The sequence below is a fragment of the Cajanus cajan genome, chromosome 6 (assembly GCF_000230855.2).
Source record: "Cajanus cajan strain Asha chromosome 6, NIPB_CcT2T_4, whole genome shotgun sequence".
Taxonomy (NCBI): domain Eukaryota; kingdom Viridiplantae; phylum Streptophyta; class Magnoliopsida; order Fabales; family Fabaceae; genus Cajanus; species Cajanus cajan.
Window position 1 is genome coordinate 1,240,158 of NC_138522.1, and position 14,788 is coordinate 1,254,945.

A 14,788-nucleotide genomic window follows, 5' to 3' on the forward strand; every position below is an offset into this window, starting at 1 on the left:
TCCTGCAAAACCGACTAGGGGTTCTGTGTGAGGTTGTATGAGAGAGTGGGGGACGTCTAACCTGAAGAACATTGGCCAATATAGGATGTCGGCCGAGCTCCCTTGGTCGACCAGGGTCTTGTGAACCTCCCAATTGGCTAATTCCACGGCGATAACCATGGGATCATCCTGGTTGGAGTTGACCCCGGCATAGTCATCGTCGGTGAAAGTGATCGTCAGCGAGCTCTGGTGCGAAGCAGAGGCGGTGAATTGTATGCGGTTGACGTTGCGCAGGTGTTTTTTTCGGGCCGAGCTGCTGGCTCCCCCTCCTGCGAAACCTCCTGCAATTGTGCTGATCACTCCTTGTGGGGGAGTTGATCCTGCTTCCTGGGCTACCTCGGCTCGCATTGCTCCGCCGGGGTTGGGTTGAGAGCCGGAGGGATGATCAGAGTGTCGTCGCTGGGGTTGAGCGCGAATCCTCTTGTTTTTTGCGCGTAGAGCCGCTAGGTCTGCCTCATTAGCGGTACGCAATGCCGCTAGGTCAGTGTCGTGCTTGGCACGCATGATTTGTAGGTCGGCGGCGTGTTGCTGCCGCATCTGTTCGACCTGGTCAATTAATCTTCTCAACGCTGCTTCATTATCCATGGTAGTTGAGTGGTTTGCGTCATCTGTCGTGCGTCTACTATGGCTTCTGGTGCAAACCATAAGCGTGACCGATAAGAGCTGTCTTGATCGACCCCACGGTGGGCGCCAAATGTTCTTACCGGAAATCTGTTGTAGAGCTGATCCGCCAGGTAAGATCGGTGAACCTCCTTCACGGGTACGCTGGTGCTCCAAGATGGGGGTGGTACCTGCAAAAGAGACTCCGATGCTAAAGTTGGTGTTTGTGGGAGTATGAATCTCGTATAAGTAATGCACGTACCTTAGTGTGAATTAGGGTTGCTTTGGGCCTTGGGCCTGAGATAAGATATGATAGGATTAAATGGTGGATCCCGTCTGAAGCGAGATCCCTCGAGATCGGTTATGATCTGCTTAAATGCCGAGCTGACGTCGCGTAGCGCGTGCCCGACCTCATTCTGTGCTGTGATGCCGAGCTCAGAGCTCGGCTTCGCGGTACGGACAGTATAATATATATATATATATATATATATATATATATATATAATGTTTTAAAATTAAACAATTATTTATCTATTCAAATTAACGTATATTATAATTTTCGATATTATATCAATAATATTATTAATATATTTATAGATAAACTAATAATTTGATAAATATAACTTGTTATATATTAATATACTTTTACAAAAATATAAGTATATTAATTAGAAATATATATCTGATCTTATATATTTATATTTTTGTAAAAGTATATTAATATATATTAAGTTATATTTATCAAATTATTAGTTTATTTATAAATATAGTAAAAATATTATTGATATTAATTTATCAGTAATATTAAAATATTAATAATATATAAATTCTATTATTTAGTAATAATAAATATATATTATTTGATATATTAAAAAATTATAATATACGTTAATTTAAATAAGCAAACAATTATATAGTTTTAAAACATTATATATATATATATTAAAATTTTAAAATTATTAAATTTTTAATGAGAAAGACTAAAATTGCACAATTATGATATTTGAGAGATTAAAATTGTTTAATTAAAAATTGTGAGACTAAAATTACACAACTGTAATCTTTTAATGACTGAAATTACTCAATTAAAACCTTAAGGATCAAAATTGCATAATTATAATACTTGAGCGATCAAAAACACAATTTCAGTTTTGGAACGGGCCGTTCTGAATCCAGAACGGTCCGTTCTGGTTTCAGAACGGCCCGTTTTAGTTGCAAAATTAACACACCAGAACGGACCGTTCTGGGTCCAGGTGTTTTCAAAAAAAATTGTCATCCACGTGGCATCCACGTGACTAAAAGTTAACTACGTTTAAATAATTTGGACGGAAGTCCCACATTGAAACCAATTAATTAATTTGGGACTAAATTGAAACCAATTAATTAGTTTGAGACCAAATTGAAACCAAAAATAAAAATGAGACTAAATTGAAACAAACAATTAATATAAGAGACCAAAATAGGGTTTTAACCTATAATAATTTATTGGATCTCCATTGAGCTGAGGTCTTTATCAAGAATAATTTCTTCCAAATCCCTAATATATCTAATCCAAGATCCTAAAAGTAAGGTAGAAGATATTTATGAGTTGAGTTTTAAAAGAAAAAAAAAGAGATAACATTTTTTTTTTCATTTTAGAATAAATATTCTCCAATTTAATATTTTAAAATAAAAAATAAATTAATATTTGACCTTTTTTTATAAACCAAAAGCAACAATATATTAGATAAGGTACTCTAACCCTTAAAAAAACACATTCAAATATCTGACATGAATTATGAATAAAATGCGACTGTCATGAATTATGAACATATTACATTTACAAGAATATTTTTTCTCTGAAATCTTATTTTAGATATATTAAAAAAATGTTTGATTACATTATACTATTTTTGAGGAATATTTTTAAAAATTTACAATTTTTAAATAAAAAAAATATTTTATAAAATATGTTAAAATGTATTATAACATAATTTTTCATATTCTCGTGAAATGTGTTTTCTCACCCCTTAATACGAGAATAAAAATGTAATAAAATATGATAGATAACTTTTTCAAAAATAAAAAATTTAAGATTAAGAATAATTTTTCAAAAGTAACAAAAATGAGAATATTACATCCGCATATTTACATTTTCAAAAACAACCTTTAACCTATTAAACAATCGTATTCTAAGTCTAATAAATCTTTAACAAGACATTGTTTATTAATTGTGCTTGCACTTAAATTTATAACAATATGTTCCTATTAGTTAGAGGATGACAAATTGATAGATTGAATATTATTTTAGATAAATTATAATAGGTCGGATACAAATAATACATTAATTTATTTAAATTTATTAAAAATTTACATAAAAATTTATTCCATTTAATCTATTTAAAGTAAAATATTCATTCAATTCATATATTAACAATTTTTTCAAAAATAAATATTTAATTCATCCATAAAAATAATATTTTAAAAATTAAATAATTTTTATTTCATGAAATATTTTTTAATTATTTTTTTAATCTTTATAATTCAATATATTCTTATATAATTTTTTAAAATTCACAAAACTTTTTTAATATTAATATAACATTTTAAAATCTCAATTGAACTCAATTAAATAGATTTATTTCTCACTCTTATTATTAATATCCAACTTACAAACATTTTAAACAAATCAAAGAACTTTCGACCATTTTCAAAAAAGAGAAAGAGAACCAATTTATCTTATCGAACAACCATGACCAACATCGAATTTTACAACTCAAATACCTCCCCTTACCAACAACCCTAATTCTTTTATTTGAGATTCTCATTTGCACCTGCCCATCCAATATGCAAGCGAATATTACATTTTCTATGAGCAACAATATATCCGAAAGAAAAATTTAATGTTGTGAAAAATACTTTGTGAAAAATATTAAAAATGTTTTGAAAAATAATAATTTTTTTGAAACAATAAATATACTATTTCCATTTTCCAAGATGATAAGCAGCATGAATAATTAAGGCAATAGCCAACTTGGAGTGGGCTTCCATAAGGATTCTACTACAAGCCAAGGCTAACCCTTTCAAAACACCTCATAGTTCAGCTATAATATCCAATGTTTGCTGAGAATCCTGCAATAGACATTGACATTGACAAGTCATTTCTCATAACTCCACCATACCAAGCCAATCATAACCCAATATCTGCATTCACGTAACATTAACTATACATCAGAACCAGGAGCTACCCAACAAATCTTCATATTTTAATATCCCTCCACTTGTTCTAAACTAGTGGTATTAGTCTCCACCTATGCACAATCATCTTCACCCTTCTCTGGATTCGTTCCAAAAGTCAAAAGGTGCAGAAGAAACTTTGGAAAAATCAGTTGCCACTTATGATCAAGAAAACGGAAATTTGTTAGCATAGGGGGAAAAATAATTAACGATGAGTTTGATGCACATGCATGTAAGTTGTTACAATGTTAATCAGAAATCTTTGATATAATTTTTAACATACACATTGTCATAAAAGTTTTTAAATATATATTAAAAATTTAAAATCATTAATTTTATTTATTTATTAAAGTATTAGCCTCTTTTCTAAATAGTTTATAAAACAAGAAAATTACGTAATTAATTCTCTAAGTATGGAAAAACATGCTAAGTAGTCCTTTAAAGAAATAAGATTACTTATGAGATTCAAACCTTATGAGATTACTTATCTCATTTTATTAGTTTTTTTTTTTATTATTATCAATAATAAGATTATGCCAGTCGCAATAAATATCTAATTTATGTTCTTATTCATGTACTTAATTTGTCATTTTATTATTATTTTTTATTAAAACTATTTTTATTAATTTAGGGGCAATTTAAGAGATTTGTTGATATTTTAAAGACTAAATTAATGATTTATTCATGAATAGATTCACACATAGTATTTCGTGTTTAAGTAATAATATAAGAAATTATGCCAGTTAAAAAAAATATAAAAAATATCATTTTTATAATATAATATAATATAAATTTAATTTTGTGCAAGTATAAAAAAAATATAATAGATATAAGTTATAACTTTTAAAAAAATTATTAAAAAATTAACAAATTTATTATTCATATCGATATGTATTTACAATGTACAAATTATTCTTCATATTTATTATTAAAAAAGAAAATAATTATTATATTAAATAACTATTTTTTTTTATTTATATACCTAATTATTCAATGAAATAAAAGAGGAAAACAACACTTTGGTATTAGTGAAATTGAATTCATACTCTTAAAAAAAATTCTCAAATTTAAATTTTGTGAATAAGAAAAATGTGATCGAAAACAACACTTTATTTAAAATAATGAGTAAGGAGTGATAAAATAAGTTAATTTCACCGATTAAATTATTTGCCTTGACAAAATGATAGGATTGAATTAAATAATTCAACGAACTAATTTATCTCACTAACTCGATAGGTTAAAAGATTAACATATTGGCCCATTTAATTTATTTCTACACTACAACAAAATAGATTTTTAGTGACATTTAATATGACTTTTAGTGGTAATAAAAATTGTTATAAAATCTTTTACCGACATTTTTATATTAGCCATTGTATGCAGTGTCGCTAAAATATTTAGCGGCAATTATTCTAAATGCTGGTAAAAACCCTTATAATAGTAAAAAAAAAAAAAGTGAATAACTTTTGTGACATTTTTTTATTTTCTAGCCGATGTGAGACTTGTAATATGAGTACAAATATTTTTTAATTACTTTATCTCTAGTCAATGTGGGACTTGTAAGATGGACTGTCTTCTACTTATATATTCTTTTTAATTTTCTTATTTACCTTAGTTCAAGGACTATTGAATTTGATAACAGTGAGTAATCTCATACAAATTTAGAATAGTAAGTTATACGTCTAACTCAATCCTACAAAATAACTTGTAAGATGAGAGTTATCAATCATTTATATACTCTTTAACTATCTTATTTTTAGTTGATGTGAAACTATTATTTTTCTTAATAAATAATTATTGCTAATAATAAATTTTAGTGTGATATAAATACATTTCATAAAACAAGACAAATTAAAACCATCATTGTCATACTAATAAAAACATATTATGCATTCTATTTTAAATGTTGATTTTTATTATATTTTATTAGTTTCGATTTTTAATAGTTATGTGGAAATATGTGAGGTGTTAATTAAGTTTGTGTCCACTCGAGAGTTCCCGTTTCTCAATCAACCGACACCTAATACTACCAGTAAATACTAATTAATAATCACTTTTTTATATATAATTAAGTTGCAACGACTTCTTTTTATTAGGTTTGGATTAGTACGAGGACTACCTTATGACGAACCTGGGATATAGTGTTAGTATCACATGAGCAAAATTTGACTTTCGCAAAATATAAATTAAAAATTAACGAATTTTAAAATGTAAAATGTTTCCCGAACACATGGATTATCTCTCGTTTGCATAGGACAATGTGAACCAATCGAGATCGAGATTGATGCGAACCAGGCTGTAGTAATTGATCAATGGATAAATTATGCTAGTTTTTAATTAATGCATGGAATCTAAGCGCTGTATCAATCTTTACCATGTGTAATTTAATATATGTAACTAGATCGAAAATGCATTATGCACGAGTGTGAGGAATTTTTTAAAAAAGAAGTTTAAATAAAAATTAATATTAACGGTAATTTTAAAAAATTATCATTATAAATAAGGTTTTACCGGCTAATTTTTATTGGCTACAAAAAGTTTTAACTAATAATAATATGCAGGTAATTATCTTATTGTTACTAAATAATAGTCGCTAATGATACTTTTTATTGTAGTGCTAATTCACTCTTAATCTACCAATGTCGGATATGTATAAATAAATATATTTATATATAATGTAAAGAGACATAATATATATATGTTTATAAAATAAAATCATTGGTGTGTTAAAAACAAAAGTAATATTAATTTTAGTAATTTTCTATTTTTATTTTATTTTATTTTTTAAGATTTTGATTGATGAACTTGTTAACTCATTACATAATTGATCAATTTAATTTTTTTATCTCATGTTAGGTGTCAACCATAAACTTGACAACCTAATTCTAAATGGGTTGAATTATAATTTTCAACGTACCTTCTGTTAATAGAATGAGTTGTTTTGCCAATTTTTTTTTTTATAATAAAGATTAGTATTTTTTTAAAAAATACTTTACACAACTAATATAGTAAAAAAAATGAAAAAGGACATCAAACATAATTTTGGTAATTACAAAATGTAATTAATCCATCCCAAAGAAATTTTTATTTATTTATTACAAATCGTAGTGTTTTTTTTTCTTCTTGCCATTCTTTTTCCCTTTTCACGGGATAAACCAGAGGAACAGCCTAACATAATAGAATCGCCTGTCTATTTGAAATGTCCATATTTTATAAGAAAGTTGCAAAGGTGTCGTTGGATGAAAAATATCTTACTCAAAATGTAATTTCTTCTTCTTATTATTTGTTTGTGGCTCCCATCACACAAAGAGAAGCATCTAGAGCCCAATATTATATTCAAATATACTTGACAATAAAAACATGATATTAACCAAGCCTAATAATAAAATAAAATAAAACGATTAATAATTTAAAATGTACCCTTTTATCCCCCACTCAATCAGTAACCAAAATAAATATAAATTTAGATGGAAGAAACTAACAAATCACTTGGTTGAATTAAGGACGGAATTGGGATATGATCGAAATGATACCAAAGCATAAACCAATCTAAATCACTGCTACATTCTCATTGAATAGTAATACAGAAAATGTTTGACTACGATTTTGCATGTCATAATCAGTGTTATTTAGATTCAACAACAACACAAATTTTAGAGACATATATCCATTTGGTTATGCGAAAAACTTTATGGCAGTGACACGTAATAAGAGACAGAAAAGTAAGGATGAGGAATATTACATGAGAGATTCTTAATTTCTTATCCGTAAGTAAGTATACTATTTTTGTATTTATCACATGCTAAATTCATTTTGCAAACTTTTACTATTTTGTTCGATTCATTAATTCACTAAAGATTTTATGGTTAATTTAAACGATTGAATAACGAGTAAATACTGAAAAGAAAAAAATTAAAAATAACTGATATAAATGTGTCGAATCGTATCCAATGCTTGACTTGGAATGATGTTTTTGATTCGTCTCAAGTGACAGTGTTCTGTTCCTTCAACCGGTCAAACTCGGCTTTTTGATCAAAGTGGAGTTGTTTGGAAAGTTTTTTACGTAAATGGGGTTCTTTTGAAAGTATTTACGCCTTTGGGGCAGTTTATAACGGTGTCGCTATGGGCTATAGCAACACCAGTGACACGTGGCATTTTTGTGATTCCAGAGAAGCCATAAAAGCTATATTAACGAAATTGTTGCAGCCCATAGCGACACTAACAGCTTAAATAAAGACGCTATAGCCCATAGCGCCCCATATTTTAAATTTAAAAAAAAAAGCAAAAAATATATTAAATAAAGAAATAAATGAAAAAATAAGTTTATAAAATAGTAATTAAAATGTATATGATAATGTAAAATAAAATAATTAAAAAAATAATATAGTTAATAATTTAAAATAATTAAATGTTAAATAAGTGGCGCTATGGCCTATAGCGACACTGTGTCGCTATAGGTCATAGCATCACTGTAAAAAATAAATAAATAAATTTAATTCGTAATAATTAAATATATATAAAGAAAAGAAAATAAATTACAGAGAAAATAAGCTTATAAATAGAAAATAATATTTATTTGCTAATAAAAAATAAATAAAATTTAAAACAAATTAAGTTAATAATTAAAAAAAAACAAAAAAATAAGTGGCACTATAGCCTATAGCGACACTGTGTCGCTATAGGTCATAGCGCCACTGTGAAAAATAAATAAATAGATATTTAATTCGTAATAATTAAATATATATAAAGAAAAGAAAATAAATTACAGAGAAAATAAGCTTATAAATAGAAAATAATATTTATTTGCTAATAATAAATAAATAAAATTTAAAACAAATTAAGTTAATAATTTAAAAAAAAACAAAAAAATAAGTGGCGCTATGGCCTATAGCGACACTGTGTCGCTATAGGCCATAGCGACACTGGTGGTGGTTAAGAAAATTTATTAACGCTAGCCACGTGTCAATTTACCGCAGATCCAGCCAATCGTAGGTTGACACGTGGCCCTAAACAGTAAAAAGACCCAAATTTTACTCTATATAACCTCTGTTCCCCACACTCCTTCACCCATTTTCATTCACTCACTCGCGGTGGTTCAGGCTCCACAAGGTATCCGAAGGTAAGTTTTATTTTTTGGGTTAAATCTAAATTTAATTTATTTATTTATTTTAATTTGTTTGTAACGTTTATTAATTTAAATTATTATTTCAGGTTATTTCAGTTTTATTTAGGATATCTGTAGAGGTTATTCGTGTTGAGGTAATTTTTTTTTTGGTTTCTGTAATTTAATTTGTTATATTTATTTTTTTAGTTTCTGTAATTTTTTAATTAGTTACATTGATATAATTTTTTTTCTGTAATTATTATAAAGTCGTTGTGGACTATATCATCTTAAATAAATTATGTAAAAACTGATTTTATTTATATTTATAATTTTATAATTTAATTTTTGTAATTTTTTAGTTATAAGTATATATTTTTTAATTATAAAGTCGCTATGGACTATATCATCTTAAATAAATTATGTAAAAACTGATTTTATTTGAATTTTTAATTTTATAATTTAATTTTTGTAATTATTTAGTTATAAGTATATTTTTTTTCTTTAATCATTGTGAAGTCGCTATAGCCTATACCATTTCAAATAATTAATTTTAAAACAAATTTATATTTAAATTTTAAATTTTTTTAATTTAAATCTGTGTAATATATTTAGTTATATTTGTATTTTTTTCGTGTAATTCAGTTTAATTTATATTTATTTACAAAAGAATTTAATTTAAATTATAAATTCATTTAATTTAATAACGTGTTATTTAAATTTATTTAAAAAAAATTATTTAAAAATTAAAATGAATTAAATTATTTCTGTGTAATTTATCTTTATTTTAAAAATAATGATATTTAAATTTTAAATTGATTTATTTTAATTCTGTGTAATGTAAATTTATTTAGAAAAGAAATTAATTTAAATTATAAATTCATTTAATTTAATAAGGTGTTTTTTAAATTTAGTTTAAAAAAAATTATTTAAATTTTAAAATGAATTATATTATTTGTGTGTAATTTATCTTTTTTTTTTAAATAATGATATTTAAAATATAAATTGTTTTAATTTAATTTTGTGTAATGTAAATTTATTTAAAAATTAATTTTATATAAATAATATGTTGTTAAATTTTGTTATAGATGGCATCATCTTCTACATCTATGCGTGTGAGTTGTGGACTCGTTGAGATGACTTCTGTTTCCTGATAGATCTTCCAGCTATGTCTCATTGAGGTGGTTGGCGTTCTTAGGTGACTTTCAGACCATTAAGACGTATGCATGGGGTGCAGCTGTGCTCGGATGTTTGTATCGCAATTTATGCACCTCTACTGATTATAGAACGCCAAATTGTGGTGGGTTTACACTTTTATTGCAGTTATGGGCATGGGAACGATTCCCAACCATTCTGTCTTCTCCATTCCCACCTATTCCTCCAGCCAGTCCTATTGGTTTAAGGTATGATCAAATTCAAATATTAATATTTTAAAAATTATTCAATAAATTTTAGAGATATTAATTGTTTACATTTTGATTTCAGGTGGTCCAACACAGCCACTAAAATAAGCATGAGCGATGATATTAAATTTTATCGCAAATTCTTTGATCGTTTGACCAGGAAATCTGTAAGTAACTAAAATTTAAGGGTTTACGGTTTAGGGTTTATGTAAGTTATTAGTATTTTAATATAAACTAATTAAATTATTTTATTTACAGATTATTTGGCAACCATATCCGCCTTTGGAATAGATGCCCAAGGACTGCACACAGGGGATTCGTATTTGGGGTTCTGTAATCCCCTTACTTTCTCTGTGTATTTGTGAATGGCATCAGCCTGATAGGGTGATGAGACAGTTTGGTTGCCAACAACCAATTCCAAATCCTCCGATGACTCCTGCTCATGTGCATGCGTTGACCCTGCGGGGAAAGACTGATGATGATTGGACTACAATATTAAGTCCAACACTTGAGCACTGGGCCAATCGATATGCATACCACTTTGCACCTACTCCTCCACAGGTTGGACTATTAGGTCTAAATTCTGAATACATGAGGTGGTATCGCAGAAAGGGGAAGTTGTACATTGATCCTGATGAAGTTAAAGACTCAGTTGTGGTATGTGCATATTACAACTCATATTTTAATATATTATTTTGTTAAATTATAAAGTTGTAAACTAATTGTATTTTGTTTTCTATATGTAGGGAGACGTAACTGAATGCTTGGCATACTTGACATCTCCTCATGGCAGGAAAGACTTTTCTGTGGAAGCAGTCACAGAGCAGACTAATCGATTATTATCGATATCTGATGACTATAGGTCTAGATTCGTTGAGCCATCTGAGGAAGCACCCCTTCCCCCTGGTTCATATGACGTGGGGACTTTCAATGTTCCTCCACAGTCAAGGGAGGCTGTAGGGTTACCTAGACGAAGAACGGCAGTTGAGGCGATGGATCAGATGTACCCTACAGTGCCAGACAGAGCAACAGGGTTATATTATATTCCTTCTCAAGAGCCCACTTATCCATCGCAATCCCAATCTACATATTGGTACACTCCACCTCGCCCACCAGGTTTTGAGACATCAGTTTCGATGAATACTACACATATCTGTGAGTCACTTGGTTTAGACTCATCACCGGAACCAACTATGTCATCAGAAATGATGGATCATATTTTTGGACATTCCCCTTTAATGACTCCACAGCCAAGTATGCCACAAGATGCCACACAATCGAGTCAGGAAGCACCTTTTCATATTCCGTATGATCATGATTATATCAGTCGTGCTTATACATCAGGTCTAGTCATATTTTATTATTTTGTTATTCTTTTCTTCTTATAATTATTATGAATATTAATAATTTGTGTCAAATATGACGTTGCAGGTGTTGATTTGCGTCCACAATTTTCTGCGGAGGCTAGTCATCCACCATCGCAGCCAGAACAATTACCTGTTCGAAGAAATCCTCAAAGGGTTGCAAGGGAAAGACGACGACGGTGTATTCTAACTCCTGCTACTGTTAGAGGGCATGATCATCAGGAAGATGAGGAAGACGATGATGAATAGATTTTGTATAATTATGAATAGACAATAGTAACCGCATTATGTTATACAATGACCATGATGAATACACATTAGTAATTACATTATCTTTAAAAAATTCTAAACATCTTCAAAACTTATCGACTGATTATTAGACTTACATGGACAATTGCGCCTGTTGTGACCCTCTTGTTTGCATATGCTACATTTTGGTCGTCGTTGTGAGCTCTCAACCCAATCCATTTCGTTTCTAATTCTTGTGGATTTTGGTCTCCCTTTCCCGCGCACCGATGCTGGATCTGGGACAAGTATCCAATCCTCATTACTCGGAGGGATTAAGTCTTCATTTCCGATTGGTTCCCACGGACCAGAGTAGGCTTTTAAAACATAATCATTGGTATAAACAGGATCTATAAACTGGTAGTAATCAATGCTAACAACACCACATGCAGCTATAACATGAGAACAAGGATAATGAAATGCTGTAAACTTTCCGCATTGACAGTATCGTTCCTTTAAATTGACTACCCATTTCTTCCCTCCTGTTTGTGTTATTGGTTCAAAGGCCTCTTCAACCTCAAATTTTGAAGATTGAATGTCGTATCTACAAACTTGGTGGGAACAAGCCTCTTCTTGATTTTTTTGCAAAGCTTCAACCAACTTTGAAACGAAGACCTTCCCATATGAAACATCGGCTAAAGCACGACTACCACGATTACTAAAATACTCAGCGCACCTGGTATAAGTCGACCGAACTAATGCAGTGATAGGGAGATTTCTACAATCCTTTAACACCTTGTTAACACATTCAGAAAAATTTGTTGTCATATGACCATATCTTCGACCATCTGCATCATATGCCATGCTCCATTTGTCTTTTGATATCGCTCCTATCCACCTTTCAACATCAGGGCTAGATTCACAAAACTTTTGCAAATTGCGATAAAAAATGTGCTTACACGGTGTATACCCTGCATAGAAATTATAAATAATGCACAATAAATTTTTTTAAAATGATTAAAAAATTTAAAATAACAATACGTACCTAACTTCACAAGCTTTTGTTTAAGTTTCACATCCTTGAATCGAGTATTAAAATTACTTGCAATGTGCCTAATGCAGTACTTGTGATATGCATTTGGCGGTCTCCAACCAATTGCCTCATTGTCAATGGCCGATTTAATGCTACAATGTCGATCAGATATTAAACATATCCCTTCTTTGTTTGTAACATGTAACCGCAAATGAGAGAAGAACCACGACCACGCAAGTAATGTTTCTCCTTCAACCACAGCAAATGCAAGAGGAAGAACGTTGTTATTACCATCTTGTGTTGTAGCAATGAGCAATGTACCTTGATACTTGCCATATAGATGAGTGCCATCAACTTGTATCAACGATTTACAAAAATTAAAGGCATCACAACACGACTTGAATGTCCAAAATAATCTGTGAAATTGACGGTAACCACGATGACAACGATTACCAACAAAAAATTCATTATGACACAGATCATAAAATGACCCTGGAGCAATTTCTTTCATGTATTGCAGCCATCGAGGTAAATAAGCATACGATTCTTCCCAATCTCCAAAAACGTTAACAATTGCTTTTTGTTTCGCCATCCAAGCCTTTCTATAAGATATTTTGAACCCAGTTTGAGATGTTATTCTCTCTTGGATAAGGCTAATCTTGATTGATGGATCTTGGTTAACCATTCCTACATATTAAATATTAGTAATCACTAAGATAAATTATTATTAATATAAACTATAAACTTTGCATAACTTACCTTGTATGAATGTTGCAATTAACTCAGAATCTAACTTAGCATGATCTTGGGACAAAGACATGTTCAAACACGTATGACGTCCACCCCACTGAGTCACTTTCCACTTATCAGATCTCTTTGACTCAATGGCTCTCATGTACCATCCACATCCATCATGTGCATTTGGACATCTAACAACCCACTTAGTCTTTTTCAACTCAACCACATAAAAACTTTGATGCATTCTCATTGCATTTTGCTTGACTGCATTTTTAACTGCATCTTTATTCTCAAACTCCAACCCCACATATAAATCTTACCCAATTGACAAAGTACTACCAACATCCATCCCTGGGATATCTTCTTCATCGGGATGATTCCAATTGATGTTAGTGTAGTGGGGTAAATTACCCCAAAATTGACTTCCACCTATTTTAATAATAATGAATTTAGTAATTTTAATAAAATCAATTTCAAAAATTTATTTTAAACAAATAATAAATTATTGACAAATTTAATTTTCAGATGTTACCTTCAGTAGATGGATACATTGAAATTGGTTCAACCATTGGACTATTAACAAGAACATCCGGCTGCACCTCATCATCAGATGGTTCACAATTATCAATTTCATCTTCATTGGATTCATCAATGCTTTCATATGATGATGAAACATGATAGTCTTCATCTTCTTCGTCATCTTCATCTTCATCTCTTGTGACCAAAGGTGATCATTCAATTGACAAATTTTCTAATGAAAAAGTAGAAGATTTTTGCATACCTATTTCAGCATATAATTCCATTATTGGCATCACATTCTGGCTCTGAAATGCTTCTATCATGCATTGTACATCATCATCGTCACTCAATTCCAATGAAGAATATATGTTGTTATCACCTTGTGAAACTAAAAATCTGTAACTTACAGATAATATCACTTGATTTGAGTTAAGACTAAATTTGTTGTGAATCCTTCTCTTTAATATATCCAAAGTGATACCTCGTTTAATATACATTCCTTTTCTTGGTCCATCAAATGTTACACCTTCAGCACCTTCATACATCTTTC

At 29.7% G+C, this 14,788-nt stretch overlaps 2 protein-coding genes across 2 annotated transcripts; one reads left to right on the top strand and one right to left on the bottom strand.

Annotated features, from left to right (window-relative positions):
* Positions 1-8,002: 8,002 nt before the first annotated feature.
* On the top strand, positions 8,003-12,127 carry LOC109796382 (uncharacterized). Its single transcript, XM_083076472.1, has 7 exons — positions 8,003-8,974; positions 9,067-9,114; positions 10,045-10,359; positions 10,442-10,526; positions 10,618-11,016; positions 11,106-11,703; positions 11,791-12,127. The coding sequence occupies exons 5-7, from the start codon at positions 10,651-10,653 to the stop codon at positions 11,970-11,972; spliced, it is 1,146 nt and encodes a 381-aa protein (XP_082932598.1). The 5' UTR covers positions 8,003-8,974; positions 9,067-9,114; positions 10,045-10,359; positions 10,442-10,526; positions 10,618-10,650; the 3' UTR covers positions 11,973-12,127.
* LOC145959150 (uncharacterized) lies at positions 12,069-13,969 on the bottom strand. Its single transcript, XM_083077646.1, has 3 exons — positions 13,741-13,969; positions 12,994-13,668; positions 12,069-12,919 (listed from the first exon to the last, which is right to left on the bottom strand). Exons 1-3 carry the CDS (start codon positions 13,967-13,969, stop codon positions 12,069-12,071), a joined length of 1,755 nt encoding a protein of 584 aa, XP_082933772.1.
* Between the last annotated feature and the right edge of the window lie 819 nt (positions 13,970-14,788).

Coding starts and splice junctions, on each gene's coding strand:
- LOC145959150 (XM_083077646.1), bottom strand. CDS start 13,969: ATGAGAATGCATCAAAGTTTTTATGTGGTTGAGTTGAAAAAGACTAAG. Junction 13,669..13,740: donor AATTGCAACATTCATACAAG/GTAAGTTATGCA, acceptor TTTAATATGTAG/GAATGGTTAACCAAGATCCA. Junction 12,920..12,993: donor ACAAAAGCTTGTGAAGTTAG/GTACGTATTGTT, acceptor ATTTCTATGCAG/GGTATACACCGTGTAAGCAC.
- LOC109796382 (XM_083076472.1), top strand. CDS start 10,651: ATGCCCAAGGACTGCACACAGGGGATTCGTATTTGGGGTTCTGTAATC. Junction 11,017..11,105: donor AAGTTAAAGACTCAGTTGTG/GTATGTGCATAT, acceptor TTCTATATGTAG/GGAGACGTAACTGAATGCTT. Junction 11,704..11,790: donor CAGTCGTGCTTATACATCAG/GTCTAGTCATAT, acceptor ATGACGTTGCAG/GTGTTGATTTGCGTCCACAA.